At 33.7% G+C, this 15,794-nt stretch overlaps 1 protein-coding gene across 1 annotated transcript; it reads right to left on the bottom strand.

Annotated features, from left to right (window-relative positions):
* Nucleotides 1-870: 870 nt before the first annotated feature.
* On the bottom strand, nt 871-1,686 carry LOC131858223 (uncharacterized). Its single transcript, XM_059211395.1, has one exon. The coding sequence runs from the start codon at nt 1,684-1,686 to the stop codon at nt 871-873; it is 816 nt and encodes a 271-aa protein (XP_059067378.1).
* Between the last annotated feature and the right edge of the window lie 14,108 nt (nt 1,687-15,794).

Here is a 15,794-nt window from a genome sequence, read left to right as displayed (position 1 = left end):
AAACTAGACTCATTTATCCACCTTTTACCATTTTTTTCAGACCATTATTGTATCTTACCAATCCATACCATACGTTTCTTTCAGGCTGTTACAGAAAAATCAGTCATTCTAGACAACCTTCACCAAAAACGCCATATCAAACACAAAACTCAATAAAATTTAATGAGACAAAAATATTTGGAAACTAGAAACAAATATATTTACATAAATATATTACAGTACTCAATAGGAGGTCATCCAAAGGCCATACCATGGCATGTTTCAGACTGCAAATTCTGAAAACTTCAGAAAGCAATGTAAGGATGCTACAAAAATAAGTTCCTTCTTTAGTCCATCCTTCTCCAACCCTCTCCAAACTCCAAATTTGAGTTTGTGAAAAAAATTTATACAATTTTCATCATGTTAAACTACCAAAATACCCTATAAATACCCATAAACAACTTTTAACAAACTTTTAAAAAGTTGTCATCAAGTTGCAAAAGTTGTTATGACAATTTTGACAACTTTGGAGCAACTTTTATAATTTTTATCCACATGACTCAAAACTTGACATAATGATCCAAAATGATCATGAATGGCCACAAATGACCTTACAAACATTAAAGAACATAAAACAAAGAATAAATATAAACTTTTCCTCTTGTAGGCATATTAGGTCCCGAGGGTGCTCCTGCACCATACTCCCCATGGAAATGAAACTCAAGTCCCTTGAGTGAGGACCTGCAAAAAAAATATGATTTATCTCCTTCTTATTTGATTTTCAGATGCTCTTCTCATTTGGTATGCCTTTCCAATGCACTAGGTATTGGAAACATGCGTAATCTCTTGAACTTGCACCATCACTAGGCTTCATTGTCACCCTTGGCCTTCCTATCCTCCTGCTTGGGTAATTTTAATTGTCAAAGGGAATGTGCTGCCCCTTCTAATCTTATTTTCTTGATTTCTGCTTGGAATAAACATAATAAAAAATTCCTTGACAAAAAAAAATTGATTAGTATCAACATTGTTCATGAAATCTTGGCCTTGTCTCTCAAATTGCCTTGGAGACTCTTTCCACTCCTTTACAACAACACCTTGATTCTCAACCTCATCATCTATTTCAACACTATCATTCCCCTCTACTAGTTCATCATCAATATTAACCTTATCAGAAATATCAACATCCTTATCATGAACCTCAATAGGAGTATACCCTTCAATAATTTCAATTTGATTATTAGACTCAAACAACTGAAAATGAAATGGGGATTCATCCACATCTACATCTATATTTTCCTTTTGAACTTCTTCAATACTTGATGATACCAAACAATCTATATTTTCCTTTAAAACTTCTTTAATAGTTGATGATATCAAAACAATCATAGGTGTGCTTACCTCCTCATTTTTTACATCTTTTATTGCTGCTTTCCTTGTTTGCCTTTTCCTCTTTTGAATGATCCTTTTGATGGGCCATGTGATCTTCTTCATAAGTGTCAGGTGCCAACTTTTCTGTATTCTTGCCTCTAATTCTTCCATCTCGTTCCTTATCTTTTTCAATTCTTGTCTCAACTCTCTACTTTCTTTTTGCCTCCTCTCTTTTTCTTTCCTCTTTCTCTCTTCCTCTTCTTGTTTCTTCTTCCATGAACCCTCACCTCGCAAATAATACCTCAACGCATTCACCAACTCTCTCTCTTTTGGCTTCATCTTACCTCACCTAGGTCTCTCCTCTTTTCCTCTACCTAGTCTTTTGGCAACCAATCATCAAGTTATCCTCTTCAACTTGAACCAATACACACACACAAAAACCAAACTTTCTTGCCTAGACCTTTTAGGCTTTGATACCAATTTTATGCAGAGGTGGGGGTAACATCAATCAACATACAAGTTATACTTAAATGAATTCAAGGTGTATTACAATTACACCACTTGGATACATTGCTTCTTTGGTCTATTTCATAAATGTAATCTAAAATTCAGCACAAAAATATAATATTGTCCTGATCATGGCCTCTCACTATGGATTTTGATGGAACACATGTCATATTTGCATCAAACAACTCAACAATGTATTATTTTATTAAACCCTCATGACAACATTTACTATGAAAATTCACAAAAAAATCCATATATTTCCCAAATGATCAAATAGCACAAATTACTTTGTATGAGACTTGTGGATAAATGTAAAGAATACTCCCACCAAGTTTGAGCCTTTTGGGATGATGCAATACAAAGTTATAGTTGTCTTAATGCTTGCTAGAAATGCTAGTTTATCACAGACCTACTCTCACCAAAAATGTCATAACTCATTATAAAATTAAGGAAATTGGATTGAATAAAAAGGAAATGAAACTATAATCATTTCTCCATATTTTCCCATTGTTTTTAGACCATTATTTTATCTGACCAATCCATACCATACATTTCTTTCAGACTGCTACAGAAAAATTAGTCATTCAGGACAACCTTCACCAAAATTGCCATATCTTACACAAAACTCAATAAAATTTAATGAGACGAAAATATTTGGAAACTAGAAATAAATATATTTCCATCAATATGTTACAATCCTCAATATCAAGCAATTAAAATTCCATAAAATGACATGTTTCAAATTGTAAATTCTGAAAACTTCAGAAAGCAATGTAAGGATGCTACAAAAATAAGTTCCTTCTTGATTCCATCCTTCTCCAACCCTCCCCAACCTCCAAATTTGAGTTTTTGAACAAAATTTATATAATTTTCATCATGTTAAGCTACCCAACTAACCTAAAACTACTCATAAACAACTTTTAACAAACTTTTAAAAAGTTGTCATCAAGTTGCAAAAGTTGTTATGAGAATTTTGACAACTTTGGAGCAACTTTTGCAATGTTTATCCAAATGACTCAAAAATTTACATAATGATCCAAAATGATCATGAATTGTCACAAATGACCTTAGAAACATTAAACAACACAAAAAAAATCAACAATACAATCTTTTCCTCTTGTAGGCATATTAGGTCCCGAGGGTGCTCCTGCACCACCTTGTCCTACACTCCAAAGGCATGGGAAAGGAAATGAATAAAATAATTTTAAAATTATTGTGTAAGTTACACGGTTACATTTTGTAAAAAAATCTCATGTGGGGATTTCTCCTAAACAAGGATATATTTACGAGGGAGAGTACAATGAGGGTGGCTATTTATGGAGGTGACCCCACCCTAATTCAAGGATTAGTGAATGTGAAAATGATTGGGGGTAGGTTAGGAGGAATTAGGATATAATGAAAATTGATGAAGGATGTGACATGTGAGGGGTAAATTAATTAAATAAATAAATATTTAATTTTTGGGAGAAGGGGATTAAGAATAAGGGTAAATAATTAAAGGTAAATATCTACTTTAGGCTAGGATTTAAGAAGAATTGCTCTTGGATCTTATCATCAACTAGTTCCTAGATTACTCTTATGTACCAATGGTTATTTCCTACATCTTATGCATCCATATTATGCTTACATTTCCATATCATTCTATTATATTTGTGGGCACCATGCTTACATTATATTCACTCATACTATCATATTGTACTTCTAGAACCATCACTTTAGATAGGGGGCATCTTGCTTCCCCCATTATTAATTATTTTACAAGGAGACATCCTATTAAATTAGGGGAATCATATCTCCCTCCCATTCTACCATGTACTCACATTCTTGGAATCACATTAGGGACACCACAACCTTTCCTAGAATATTGGTTTCTGTACATCTATATCCATCATAATGAAGGCATATTCCTAGTCTAGTGTTTTACATACTTACATAAGTATTTTTGTCTATTAAAGACCATGTTATCATCTTGATTTTCCCATATTTGGGGAAACCTTATACCTTGATTTTTATCTATTGTCCATTTTATTCATGCATATCTCATCAAATTTATTATTTTCTTGTTACACAACATATTCCTAACACTTATTAGTTTACACGAGTTATATATTCCCACATGATTAGACTATGATATAATTTCATGTATTATTTTTTCCTTTCCTCCAATTCCTGCATCTACTATATGCAAACAATGGAAGGAGGGTATATTCTATAACAAAAACACATTTGTTTAGTTATAGACAGTTACATGCATTGATAGAGAGATTCATTACAATATCTATAACGATCATGACTAGATGATATGCAAGTGCTTGATATGTCATGTCATATCATAACTATTGGTGGGTGGAACAATACCATTACAAATTCTTGGAAATTGAATTTCATAAACCTATTTTCACTTTTTAATTTTTATAGATGGTGAATAAATTTTTTGATTCTATGCTTATTCCACTTGTGAGATAATTCTATTCAAATTACACATTTTCTTCATTTTGTAGGTTGAGATGGAGCACATATGATAACATGATCTTGTATTTACTTTCATGCATATTTGTGAGTATTCATTTATTTTAAAATACATGGTCATTTAGCATTCACATGTACCTCAAAGTGGGGAAAAAATAAAATGTGAATTTGCATACTCACACCATTGCAGCATGTGGCACACTTTTGTGCTAAGTTTGAACCTTTATCAATCCTTAACCAACCTTGGAGCATTTAATCTTCTTTACGTATTCCTATAATTTTTTCTTATCCTCATTCTATCCATAGTTATTCTCACACATTCCTATCATTTATTGGGCCATATTTCTATAAACGTATTGCTAATACCCAAATCTCACATGGCCCTTGTCTAGGGTCATTCCCATATTGTACTTCATCAATCTCATATGACTCAAATTTGACGTAAAAATCAACAATTTAAAATTTAAGTTGCATGCTTCTTATTTTCTCATAGTTGTTGGAAATCAACTTGGTACATTTTGGTGTGATTATTTTTAATATTATTATATTTACAAACATTATTTTGACTATTAACTCATATCCAATGACCGTCCATTCAAGCAAGAGCATTAAAAATCATTCATATTTACAAGGATCATTTAGGAAAAATTCAGTTAAGAGCTTTAAAAGGAACCAGAATATTATATCAAATTCAAAATCTAGAATACTTGGTATTTTCTACCAATTATTTTATGACCATAATGTTAGTCTTTCAAGGGGTTGATCTAAGATAAGTGTGATAAACCTAGAGGATCTAGTTAATACTAAGAGGGGGGTGAATCAGTATTAACAAAACTGAAACTTTCAACACCAAAACAGGCTTATCTCAGATCTAAAAACATTCAAAACTTAAACCAAATCTTCATAACAGATTTCCTTATCAGATCTAGATAATCATTTCCTCTTATAAAAACTTATTAATCAGATCAACCACCAATTCAATATCAGATCAACAAACATAGTTACCAACTTATTAACTGATCATAATGCTTCATCAATCACATAATCATCAATATTGGTACTCACTTTAAGATCTCTGATAAACAAACATAAACTATCTTTACCAGTTAACATAAATAAAATATGAACATCATCAAAAAAGCATACCACACATGAACACCATGTTTTTCACGTGGAAACCCAAATAGGGAAAAATCATGATGGGAATTGGTACCCACAAATATTTTGCACTCTTTCGGAATGCGCCCATCCTGTTAGGAGCCAAGCCTGGTTAGAAGCTTATAGTGATGCCCTGTTAGGAGTAGACCCTGTTAGGAGTCACCCGGTTAAGGGATTTACCTTAGCTCCATTAGAATCTTTGACCTGTTAGGATCAACCTCGCAAGATGATTTAGAACTCAGATATAGAGTCACCCTGTTAGGGGATTTTACAATGTGAGACTTGTTAGGACCTACCTAGTTAAGGGATTTTAGCTGCTGTAATTGTTAGAGAATAATAGTGAATGATCTGTGTATAGCACTCTACTGCCTGCTTGATCAGATCCAATTAAGTTCTAAGTCTACATCTCTCTAGAAAATCTTCTCACACATTGGTTCGGCTTCTCACACTTCTCAAAATCAATGACACTTCAAAACATCAACCTTGCCGACATAAATAACTTTTACAAATAGGTCGACATCAAAACTACAAGACTTACTACATAGATCATCACATATATTTACAACTCATTACAAATCATCATAGGGTTCATTACAATCAATTAGAAATCAATATCGACCATTGAATGATCATAAATCATCACAACAAGTCGATCTGGTACAGAATCAAACCCTTAGCACATTCTGCTAAGCACTTTGCACATTCCCAAGAAATTTGTTCTCCAAACGTGCCAAAACATCTTTCAAACTCATTACATGGTTTGTGCCGCGTTATCATCAATATGTGAACTAGATGTAGATCACCACCAAACCAAAAATCGTTACTGGTTAAGAGAATTCTTTACTGGTCCTTAAACCCTAGTTAAACCTTGGCAGAAATTTATCAGAAATTCAAAACATGCCTTCTCGTAATCAACATAGGATGCGGTTCTGGTTACATACTCAAATCCATCATAAAAGATTATGTATCAAACCACAAGTCACCAAACAACGCCAAACCTGATTCCATCAAAACTTATCTGCTTTATCAATTAAGGTCCTAATTCGTAGCCTTACCGGTAAACTCCATCAAACTCTTACTCTGGCAGACCAAATCACTTAGCCAACAAGTCAATCATCGAAAATTAGCTGTAAACATCATTAAACATCAATTGAATCTGGTTGACATCATGACAATATAAATAACTAATCATGTCATCTTCCTCTACTGGTACAGTCATCCACCATCATCTCATCTTCATCAATTATGCCAAACATGCCAACAATCTCACCCTTTGGCATTGATGTCAACACTAAATATCAACATACTCAACTCATACTATTTCACTTTGTTTTGGACCTTCTCTCCAACTCTTCTCTTCTTTGTTGCATCTCATCTCTCGGTTAAACTATATCTACTCCAACTAATCATATGTCTTCTCTTAATCATATTTCTTCTCCCAATAATATTTTTTCTCCCCCTCTAACAACAATGCCAAAGGTGCATAAGCATCACAAATCATTAAGTCTGCTGTAGTTGCGGTCTTCAACATGTCTGCATACACATCTAAGCTTCTCCCCCTGCAGAGTAGCCTACATCTCATCAATCTAAAGTAAAAAATAGTCATGAAGCCCATTGGATTGATGCATCCCGAATTCTAGTTTTGTTTGAGTAGGGGCTTGACCCCTAGTTTACCTCTGAGATACTCAAAGGTTGTCTTCGACAATTATTTTGTGAAAATATCTACTAGCTGCTCTTTGCTTGTCACATACTCCATGCGGACTTGTTTTTCCTGTACTCTTTCCCTTAGAAAATGATATTTCAATTCTGTGTGCTTTGTTCTTGCATGTAACACATGATTTTTTGAAATATTGATTGCACTAGTATTATCATAGTAAATAGTTACCGGTTCAGACATATCAAATCTGAATCCTTCAAGAACATGTCTCATCTAGATTGCCTGCGTGCAATTCATTGATGCTGCAACATACTCTGCCTTTGCTGTTGACTGAGAAACACAAGTTTTCTTCTTACTTGTCCAAGCAATCAATCTACCTCCAAGAAGAAAAGCTCCACCGGTAGTGCTTTTTCGGTCATCTACATTGCCTGCCCAATCTGCATCAATAAACACATCAAAAGAGAAATTCCCTTTATAAGAATACCACAGACAATAATCTACTGTGCCTTTTAGGTACCAGAATATCCTTTTCACCACTTCCAAGTGAGTCTCCTTGGGATCCTTTTGAAATCTAGCAACCAATCCAACAACATGTGCAATATCCGGTTTGCTATGAACGACATAATGCAATTTACCAATCATAGACCTGTATTCTTTCTCATCCACAACTGATGATTCATCTTTCTTAGACAACTTGCAGCCTGTCACCATCGAAGTACCAACCGGTTTACAATATTCCATGCCAAAATTTTTCAACACCTCTTTGACACACTTACTCTGACAGATAAAAATTCCACCATCCAACTGCTGGACTTGCAACCCAATAAAAAAATTAGTCTCTCCAATAAGAGACATCTCAAATTCCTTTTACATCTCCTCAGCGAAATCCATGCATAAGTCATCATTACCACCAAAGATAATGTCATCCACAAATACTCTATCTATCAATACTTTCTCTCCATCACTCTTTAGATATATGTTACTGTTCTCACTGGTATGTTGGAATCCTATGTTGGTCAGGTGTGCATGCAACCTTTCAAACCATGATCTTGGTGCTTGCTTCGATCCATACAATGCCGTATGTAGTTTACAAATCATATCTTTGTCTTCAGACAAAGCAAATGCATCCGGTTGTTCTATGTATACTTCTTCTTCAAGGATGCCATTGAGAAAAGATGATTTAACATCCATCTGATAGATTTTAAATCTTTTAAATGCAACATAAGAAAGTAGCATTCTTACTCCTTCCAATCTCGCCACATGCACCAAGTTTTCACCATAATATTCTCCTTCTTCTTGTGCATAGCCTTTCCAAACCAACTTCGCTTTATTTCTCACAACCTTTCCTTCTTCATTTAACTTGTTTCTAAAAACCCATTTGGTTCTAATCACATTCTTGTCTTCCGGTCTGGGAACAAGTGTCCATGTCTTTTTCTTCTCTATTTGATCTATTTCCACATTCATTGCACTAATCTAGTCATCATCCTTTAATGCCTCTCTTACTGTTTTAAGCTCAATAGTAGAAATTAGACAAGAATTTTGTTTGATTTTCCTCCTTGTTTGTACTCCAGGATTCTTATCTCCATTTATTTGTTCTTCTGAGTGATTTAACCTAACGTACCTTGGAATAAATAGTTCTGGTGCTGTGCTTCCCGCTTCATGTTCTCCATCTTCTTCATCACTCTTTGCATTCACTAGTTGAGCACCTATTTCTACAACATTTTGCTCATCAGTCTTTTGCACTTCCGGTTTGATGAACACAAGTATTTCTTCATGTTCTCAGGCTCAGATCTACTGGACTCATTAGATTTCTCAAGGAGTTCATCTATCTTCACATTATCACTCTCAATTATCTTCTTAGTTCTCTTATTATAACATTTAAATGCCTTACTCTTTGTAGAGTAACCAAGAAAAATGCCTTCATCACACTTAGCATCAAATTTTTTAGTGTAATCATCTCTCTTAATATAACATTTACTCTCAAAGATTTTGAAATAGCTTACACTAGGAGTCTTTCCATGCCATAATTCATAAGTTGTTTTGTTATTACCTTTTTTGACAAGTACCCGGTTCAGAGTATAGACAACAATGTTGACTGCTTCTCTCCAAAACATCTTCGGTACTTCACCTTGAATCAACATGGTTCTAGCAGCTTCAACAACTATTCTATTCATTCTCTCTACTATCCCATTTTATTGTGGAGTTCTAGGAGCTGACATTTGCCTCTTAATTCCCTGTTCATCACAATACTTGACAAACTCATTAGATGTGAATTCACCTCCCCGGTCAGATCTCAAACATTTTAGATTCTTCTTGGTATCTTTCTCAATAAGAGCTTTAAATGCTTTAAACTTACTAAAAGCCTCCAAATTTTCTCTCAGAAAATTTACCCACATCATTTTGGAATAATCACGAGTAAATATCATAAAATACTTATCACCAAAATAGCTCTTAGTCCTCATAGGACCACAAAGATTAGTATGAACCAAATAAAAAATATTCTCTAAAGAAAAAGACTTACTCTTGAAGGATTCAAAGGTCATCTTACCTATCTAACAATCCTTGCATGACACATTGTCCGGTTTCACAAGATGTGGAAAACCTCTAACAATACTTGACTTACTAACTTTAATCAAATTGTCAAAATTGACATGACAAAATCTCTTGTGCCACAACCAGCTATCTTCAATCTTCGCCATCAAACAATCATTTATATTACTATTCAGATGAAATAAATTACCTCTAGTCTGCTCCCCAGTAGCAATCAATTCTCTATTATTTCCAAGAATCTTGCACACTCCACTTTTGAATTCAAGTAGGTATCCCTCATCATTAAGCTTTCCAAAACTCAAGAGGTTATGTTTAGTCCTTCAACCCAAAAGAAATCATCTGCATTACTTTTCCCCTTTAATAAAATTTATCCTTTACCTTTAACCATGCAAGGAGAGTTATTACCAAATCTTACAACACCTCCATCAAACTCTTCAAGGGATAGGAACTTACTTTTGTCACCGGTCATGTGGTGTGAGAAACCACTATCTATTATCTATTCATTGTTGTTATCTATATGAGACACCAAAGCCTTCTCATTAGTTAGATCCTCCTTCACAACAACAAATACTATCTCCTCATTGTCATCTTCTTTCGATTCATCATCGGTCAGACCTTCATCCACTGCAACATAACAATGTTTCTTTCTTTTTCCTTTGAATCTCCTAAAATTATCTTTCTTATCAGTGTTAGGGTAGTTAGCAACTATGTGTCCAATCTTACTACAAGAGAAACACTCCAAGGGTAATTTACCTGTTCCTCTAGAGAATCTTCTAGCTAGTAATGCCTCAAGTTACATCAGATGATCTTCATCATTACCATCACCTCTGCTACCGTCATGACTAGACCTATAGTCATGATTATGACAAACACCTTTTCCTGTCCTTGCCGATGTACTGGTTACAAAAGTCTTAAATGTAGATTTAGAAGGTTTGGAAACACTATTATCAAAACTGTTAAGTTGAAATGCAGTTAACTTTCCAATTAAAGAATCAATAGTAACTTTATATTTTGAAATGGATCCTAGTTCTTGAATAGCAGACACTCTAATAGAATACTATGATAAAAGAGTTATAATAATTTTGCTAACAATAGTATCATCTTCAATCTTACCTCCGAGACTCTTTATTCCACCTACAACTTCCTTAATCCTTTGTCCATATTGAGTTATGTTGTCACCGTCAACCATTTTCATATCATTAAATTTTCCTCTCAGACTCTCTTCCTTTTCCCTTTGTACAAGTTCATCTCCTCCATAGAATAATTTTAATTTCTCACATACTTCATTTGTAGTTTCTAATCCATGAACATCAAAATATTCAGAGTCAGACATAGTACTTACAATTGCGTCAAGAGCCTGAATGTTTTCCTGCTGTTCTTTGAGATCATTCGGTGTAAAGGGACTGGTAGTAGTTGCAACATACCTGGTTAACACATAATTCCAATACTATGAACCCATTCCTTTAATGTATATCTTCATCTGATCACTCCATATCCAGTAGTTGTCCTTGGTAAAATTGGGACCCTCCATCATCTTTCACAAAATATTTCCCTCAAGCTGTTAGGCTCTCTGCACACAAAGGACCAATGTTCTGATACCGATTAATAAACCTAGAGGATCCAGTTAATATTGAGAGGGGAGTGAATCAATATTAACAAAAACTGGAACTTTCAACACCAAAATAGAGTTATCTCAGATCTAAAAACATTCAACACTTAAACCAAAACTTCATAACAAATTTCCTTATCAGATCTAGATAATCATTTCCTCTTATGCAAAATTATTAATCAGATCAACCACCAATTCAATATCAGATCAACAAACATAGTTACCAACTTATTAACTATTCAGAATGCTTCATCAACCATATAATCATCAATACCGGTAATCACTTTAAGATCTCTGATAAAGAAACATAAACTATCTTTACCGGTTAACAAAAATAAAACATGAACATCATTAGAAAAGCATACCACACATGAACACCATATTTTTCATGTGGAAACCCAAATAGGGAAAAACCACAACGGGAATTGGTACCCACAAATATTTTGCACTCTTTTAAAATGTGCCCTGTTAGGAGCCAAGCTTGGTTAGAAGCTTACAATGATGCCTTGTTAGGAGCTTACAATAATTCCCTATTCATCACAATACTTGACAAACTCATCAGATGTGAATTCACCTCTCTGGTCAGATCTCAAACATTTTAGATTCTTCCCGGTATCTTTCTCAACAAGAGCTTTAAATGATTTAAACTTACTAAAAGCCTCAGAATGTTTTCTCAGAAAAGTTACCCACATCATTTTGGAATAATCATCAGTAAAGATCATAAAATACTTATCATCAAAATAGCTCTTAATCCTCATAGGACCACAAAGATTAGTATGAACCAAATCAAGAATATTCTCCGAAGAAAAAGACTTACTCTTGAAGGATAAATAGGTCATCTTACCCATCTAACAATCCTTGCATGACACATTATCCGGTTTCACAAGATGTGGCAAACCTCTAACAATACTTGACTTACTAACTTTAATCACATTGTCAAAATTGACATGATAAAATCTTTTGTGCCACGAGTATTCAATCTTCGCCACAAAACAATCATTTATATTAATATTCAGATGAAATAAATTACCTCTAGTCTGCTCCCCAGTAGCAATCAATTCTCCATTATTTCCAAGAATCCTACACACTCCACTTTTGAATTCAAGTAGGTATTGTAATACCCTAAAAATGGTCATCTAAACCATGAGCCCCTAATCTCGACACCATCACCAAGGTCCTAACCAAAGGCAATTAAATCAAATCTTGAACACACAATTAATTCTAAAATCATCAAATGTCACATGGCAAATTAATCACCCAATATTAATTAAATATTTATTTAATTAATTAAATCATTCCAAGTAAATCATTTAAAATAATTATCTTATTTATTTTAATTAAATATCCTTGCATATTTAATTAAATAAATCAATCTGCCATTAAATCATCAAAAAAGAGGAATTTAATTAAATAAATCAAAAAAGGAATTAATTGATCAAGAAAGAATTAAAAAATTGATGGATAATCTCAAAGAAAGCAATTAAAACAATTAAATCTTAAAATTGAATGAAATAGAGAATAAATAAGTTTTTTCTTGATTTTATCTTAATTTTAGTTCAATTTCCTTTAAAACTGAGAAAAACATCCAATCACATAAATTCACCTAGATTGTGCTTCCTCTTAAAAGATCTTGACTGCTCATCATCATTTGATCTTAGTCATTGGTTTCTTTCTGAATTTTCTATAAATTTAGGCTCTCATCTCTCATTCAAAAAAGAGGCTGGAGAATATATTGTTATTATACTGTTTTTGCTCTAGATTCATTGATATATTGCATATTGTATATGGTGAAAATGGATAACAACAATAATTGAAAGACGAAATGAATTCAACCACAAAAACCTAGCCTAACGACAACAAAGATCCACCATAACATATGAAGATTACCTAAGACAATGCAAATCAAATGAAATCACAAAGATTATACAATCACATGTCCAATAGGGTTTGAATCTCCATTCTTCCTATCTCCATTGATCTTGCTTGATATATTTTCTCTCAGATTTTATGTGCACAAGAGCTCAACAAAGAACGGAAATGTGGTTGCAAGTAGGATCACATATGAAAGTTCAAAAGCGTAGTGTAGTCAATTGATCGGGTAGTTAGGGTTGATAATGAAGGAAGCACATCCTTAAATAGAAGACACTATAAGAAATGGAGGGATAAGATTGAGAGGTGTAAAAGATAAATGGTCGGCTATGATTAGAGGGTAGGTAAAGAAAATAAGAAAATAATAAGAGGGTAGGTAGTGTATGAATTAAGAGATGAATGACATGTGTCATAGGTAGAAAATGATAATGAATTAATTAAATAAATAAAGATTTATTTAATTAATAGAAGAAGTGGGATAATTAATAAATAAGATATTTATTTAATTTAAGAAAAAAATAATTTAAATAAATAAATATATTTATTTAAATGAGAAATAAGGCTAGAAGAGGATAAATGAATTAATTAAATAAATAAGAATTTATTTAATTAATTGAAGAATTAGGCTTAAAATAATTAAATAAATAAAGATATTTATTTAATTAGACTGGACAATTTTAGGTGTCTACACATATTAATTATTTCATATTGATTTAAATCATTTAGCTTAATATTGCAAAAATCTTGTTAGGTTAATCTTGCATCCATCTAGCATTAATATCATGCTCATATAGATTAAAATCCTTCGTCTTGATGTTGTCTAGCCACTGGTATTGCTAATAATCTGAGAGCAATCTTATACTCACATCTTTTAGAAGGCAATGGGTCGATTTGTTATGGTTTTCATATTCATATTTATATCTGACTAACCATGCATGTAATGACTTAATTGAAGTGTTGCGTATTCCAGATACAAGTCCACTTTTCACACACACATTTCTGGCGCCCACTGTGGGGCATAAAACTACTTTTTCGGCCTCAAAATCACTCTTTTTATCCTGCAGGTTTCGTCCATACAGTCTCTGTGAAATATCATACGAGTAGTTTCACTGCATTGTACGACATTATATTGAAGTCTGCGGTTTATCGTACGACACAATATTATATCCTATTAATTTTCGTTCGAATCAGAATATGGACTCGTATGACACACTGTTTCTGTTATCTTCTGTCGTTCTATATTGATTTCTAACTCGTACGACATACTGCTTATGATATCTTTTGTTGTTCTGTATTGATTTCTGACTCGTACAATAAAAGTTTTCTATCGTTCTATTTTATGAGGATTGTCGTACGATTCTATTTTCTGATAGATTAAAAACAAATTACTTTTCAGGGTTTTTGTTTGAATTAAATTTTAATTATGCTAACGCTGACCCTGAATTGTCTTTTGTCTGCCTGAGATTTTCACAGCCTAACCAGTTTCTTGCAGGACGCTTGTCAAAGAATTTATCAATCAAACATACGCCTTTCAAAGAATAAAAACAACATGACTACTAATACGTTGTTTTTGCAGGTTGCCTAAAAGAGAAATCAATCAAACATCGTGTATTCTTTAATTTTTCTAGGCACCTAACTTGCTATCTGGGTAATGAACAAATCCGTCTTCTGTGCTTTTTTTGGAAAATTCTGAGAGGTAAGAGAGTATGCTCTTGTCTTTCTAAGACAATCAGAAATCTAGACCCTTGAGGCTTTTTCTTTGTTTGAGATTTGTACATCTTTAGCAGGCCTGCCCTCCCAAGGGGTTGAAAAAATCTTAAAGCTGTTACGGCCGGTGTGAGGGGAATGACCTAAGTGGGAACGACTAAATGCCAAGTACTCCAACCCACTACAAAATAAATGTGATTTGATGAAAATCAAGTCAATGGCATTGCTTGGGAATAACTCTCCTTAGTACCTTCGGGTATATTGAACCTTGGTTTTCAAGGTTGGGAGACCTCATAATTGAGTTTATACCTCGATGCGTTGAACAAAACCCTTTCTAGATCCAATTAAAATTAGAAGCTACCCGATTCACCTCCGAAAGGTTGATAATCTTTGTGCAAGAGAGATAGTAACTCTCCCAAGACACTTGCCATATCGTGCCCCCATTAGCATTTGGAGTCAGCTAATACGGCATTGAGAATCCATTGCGTGAGACTCAACGGCTATATTCTGATTAGCTATTGGGTGTGTACCTAAGTCAGCAAGCAAAGGTTTTCTTCTCTAAGCCAACTTCCATAGGGTTTGCATGTTGTGATTGGAGTTACTATTCATACTGTGTGTTTTCTGTGTTTTCATTCCTCAAACTGAAACTGAAATACTGAAACTGGAGAAAACAAATCAAGCAAGATCAAACAACTCAGTGATAAACTCTGTCCGCATCAAAAATAGTCTATCCTTGTCAAAAATCAGTCCATCTCAGAATTGGTCATACTCAGTTGTCATACTAAGCCATTGAAAAACTTAGAATTTTTGTCTCTGCTCTATGAATAGTCATACAAGTCTGGTAAATTGTCGTCCTGCACCATATCCTGTGTCGTACGAGTCTACTAAAGTGTCATCCTAAGCGTAATTCTCTGTCGTATG

The sequence above is a fragment of the Cryptomeria japonica genome, chromosome 1 (genome assembly GCF_030272615.1).
Source record: "Cryptomeria japonica chromosome 1, Sugi_1.0, whole genome shotgun sequence".
Taxonomy (NCBI): Eukaryota; Viridiplantae; Streptophyta; class Pinopsida; order Cupressales; family Cupressaceae; genus Cryptomeria; species Cryptomeria japonica.
This window is presented reverse-complemented; position numbering and strand designations above follow the sequence as displayed.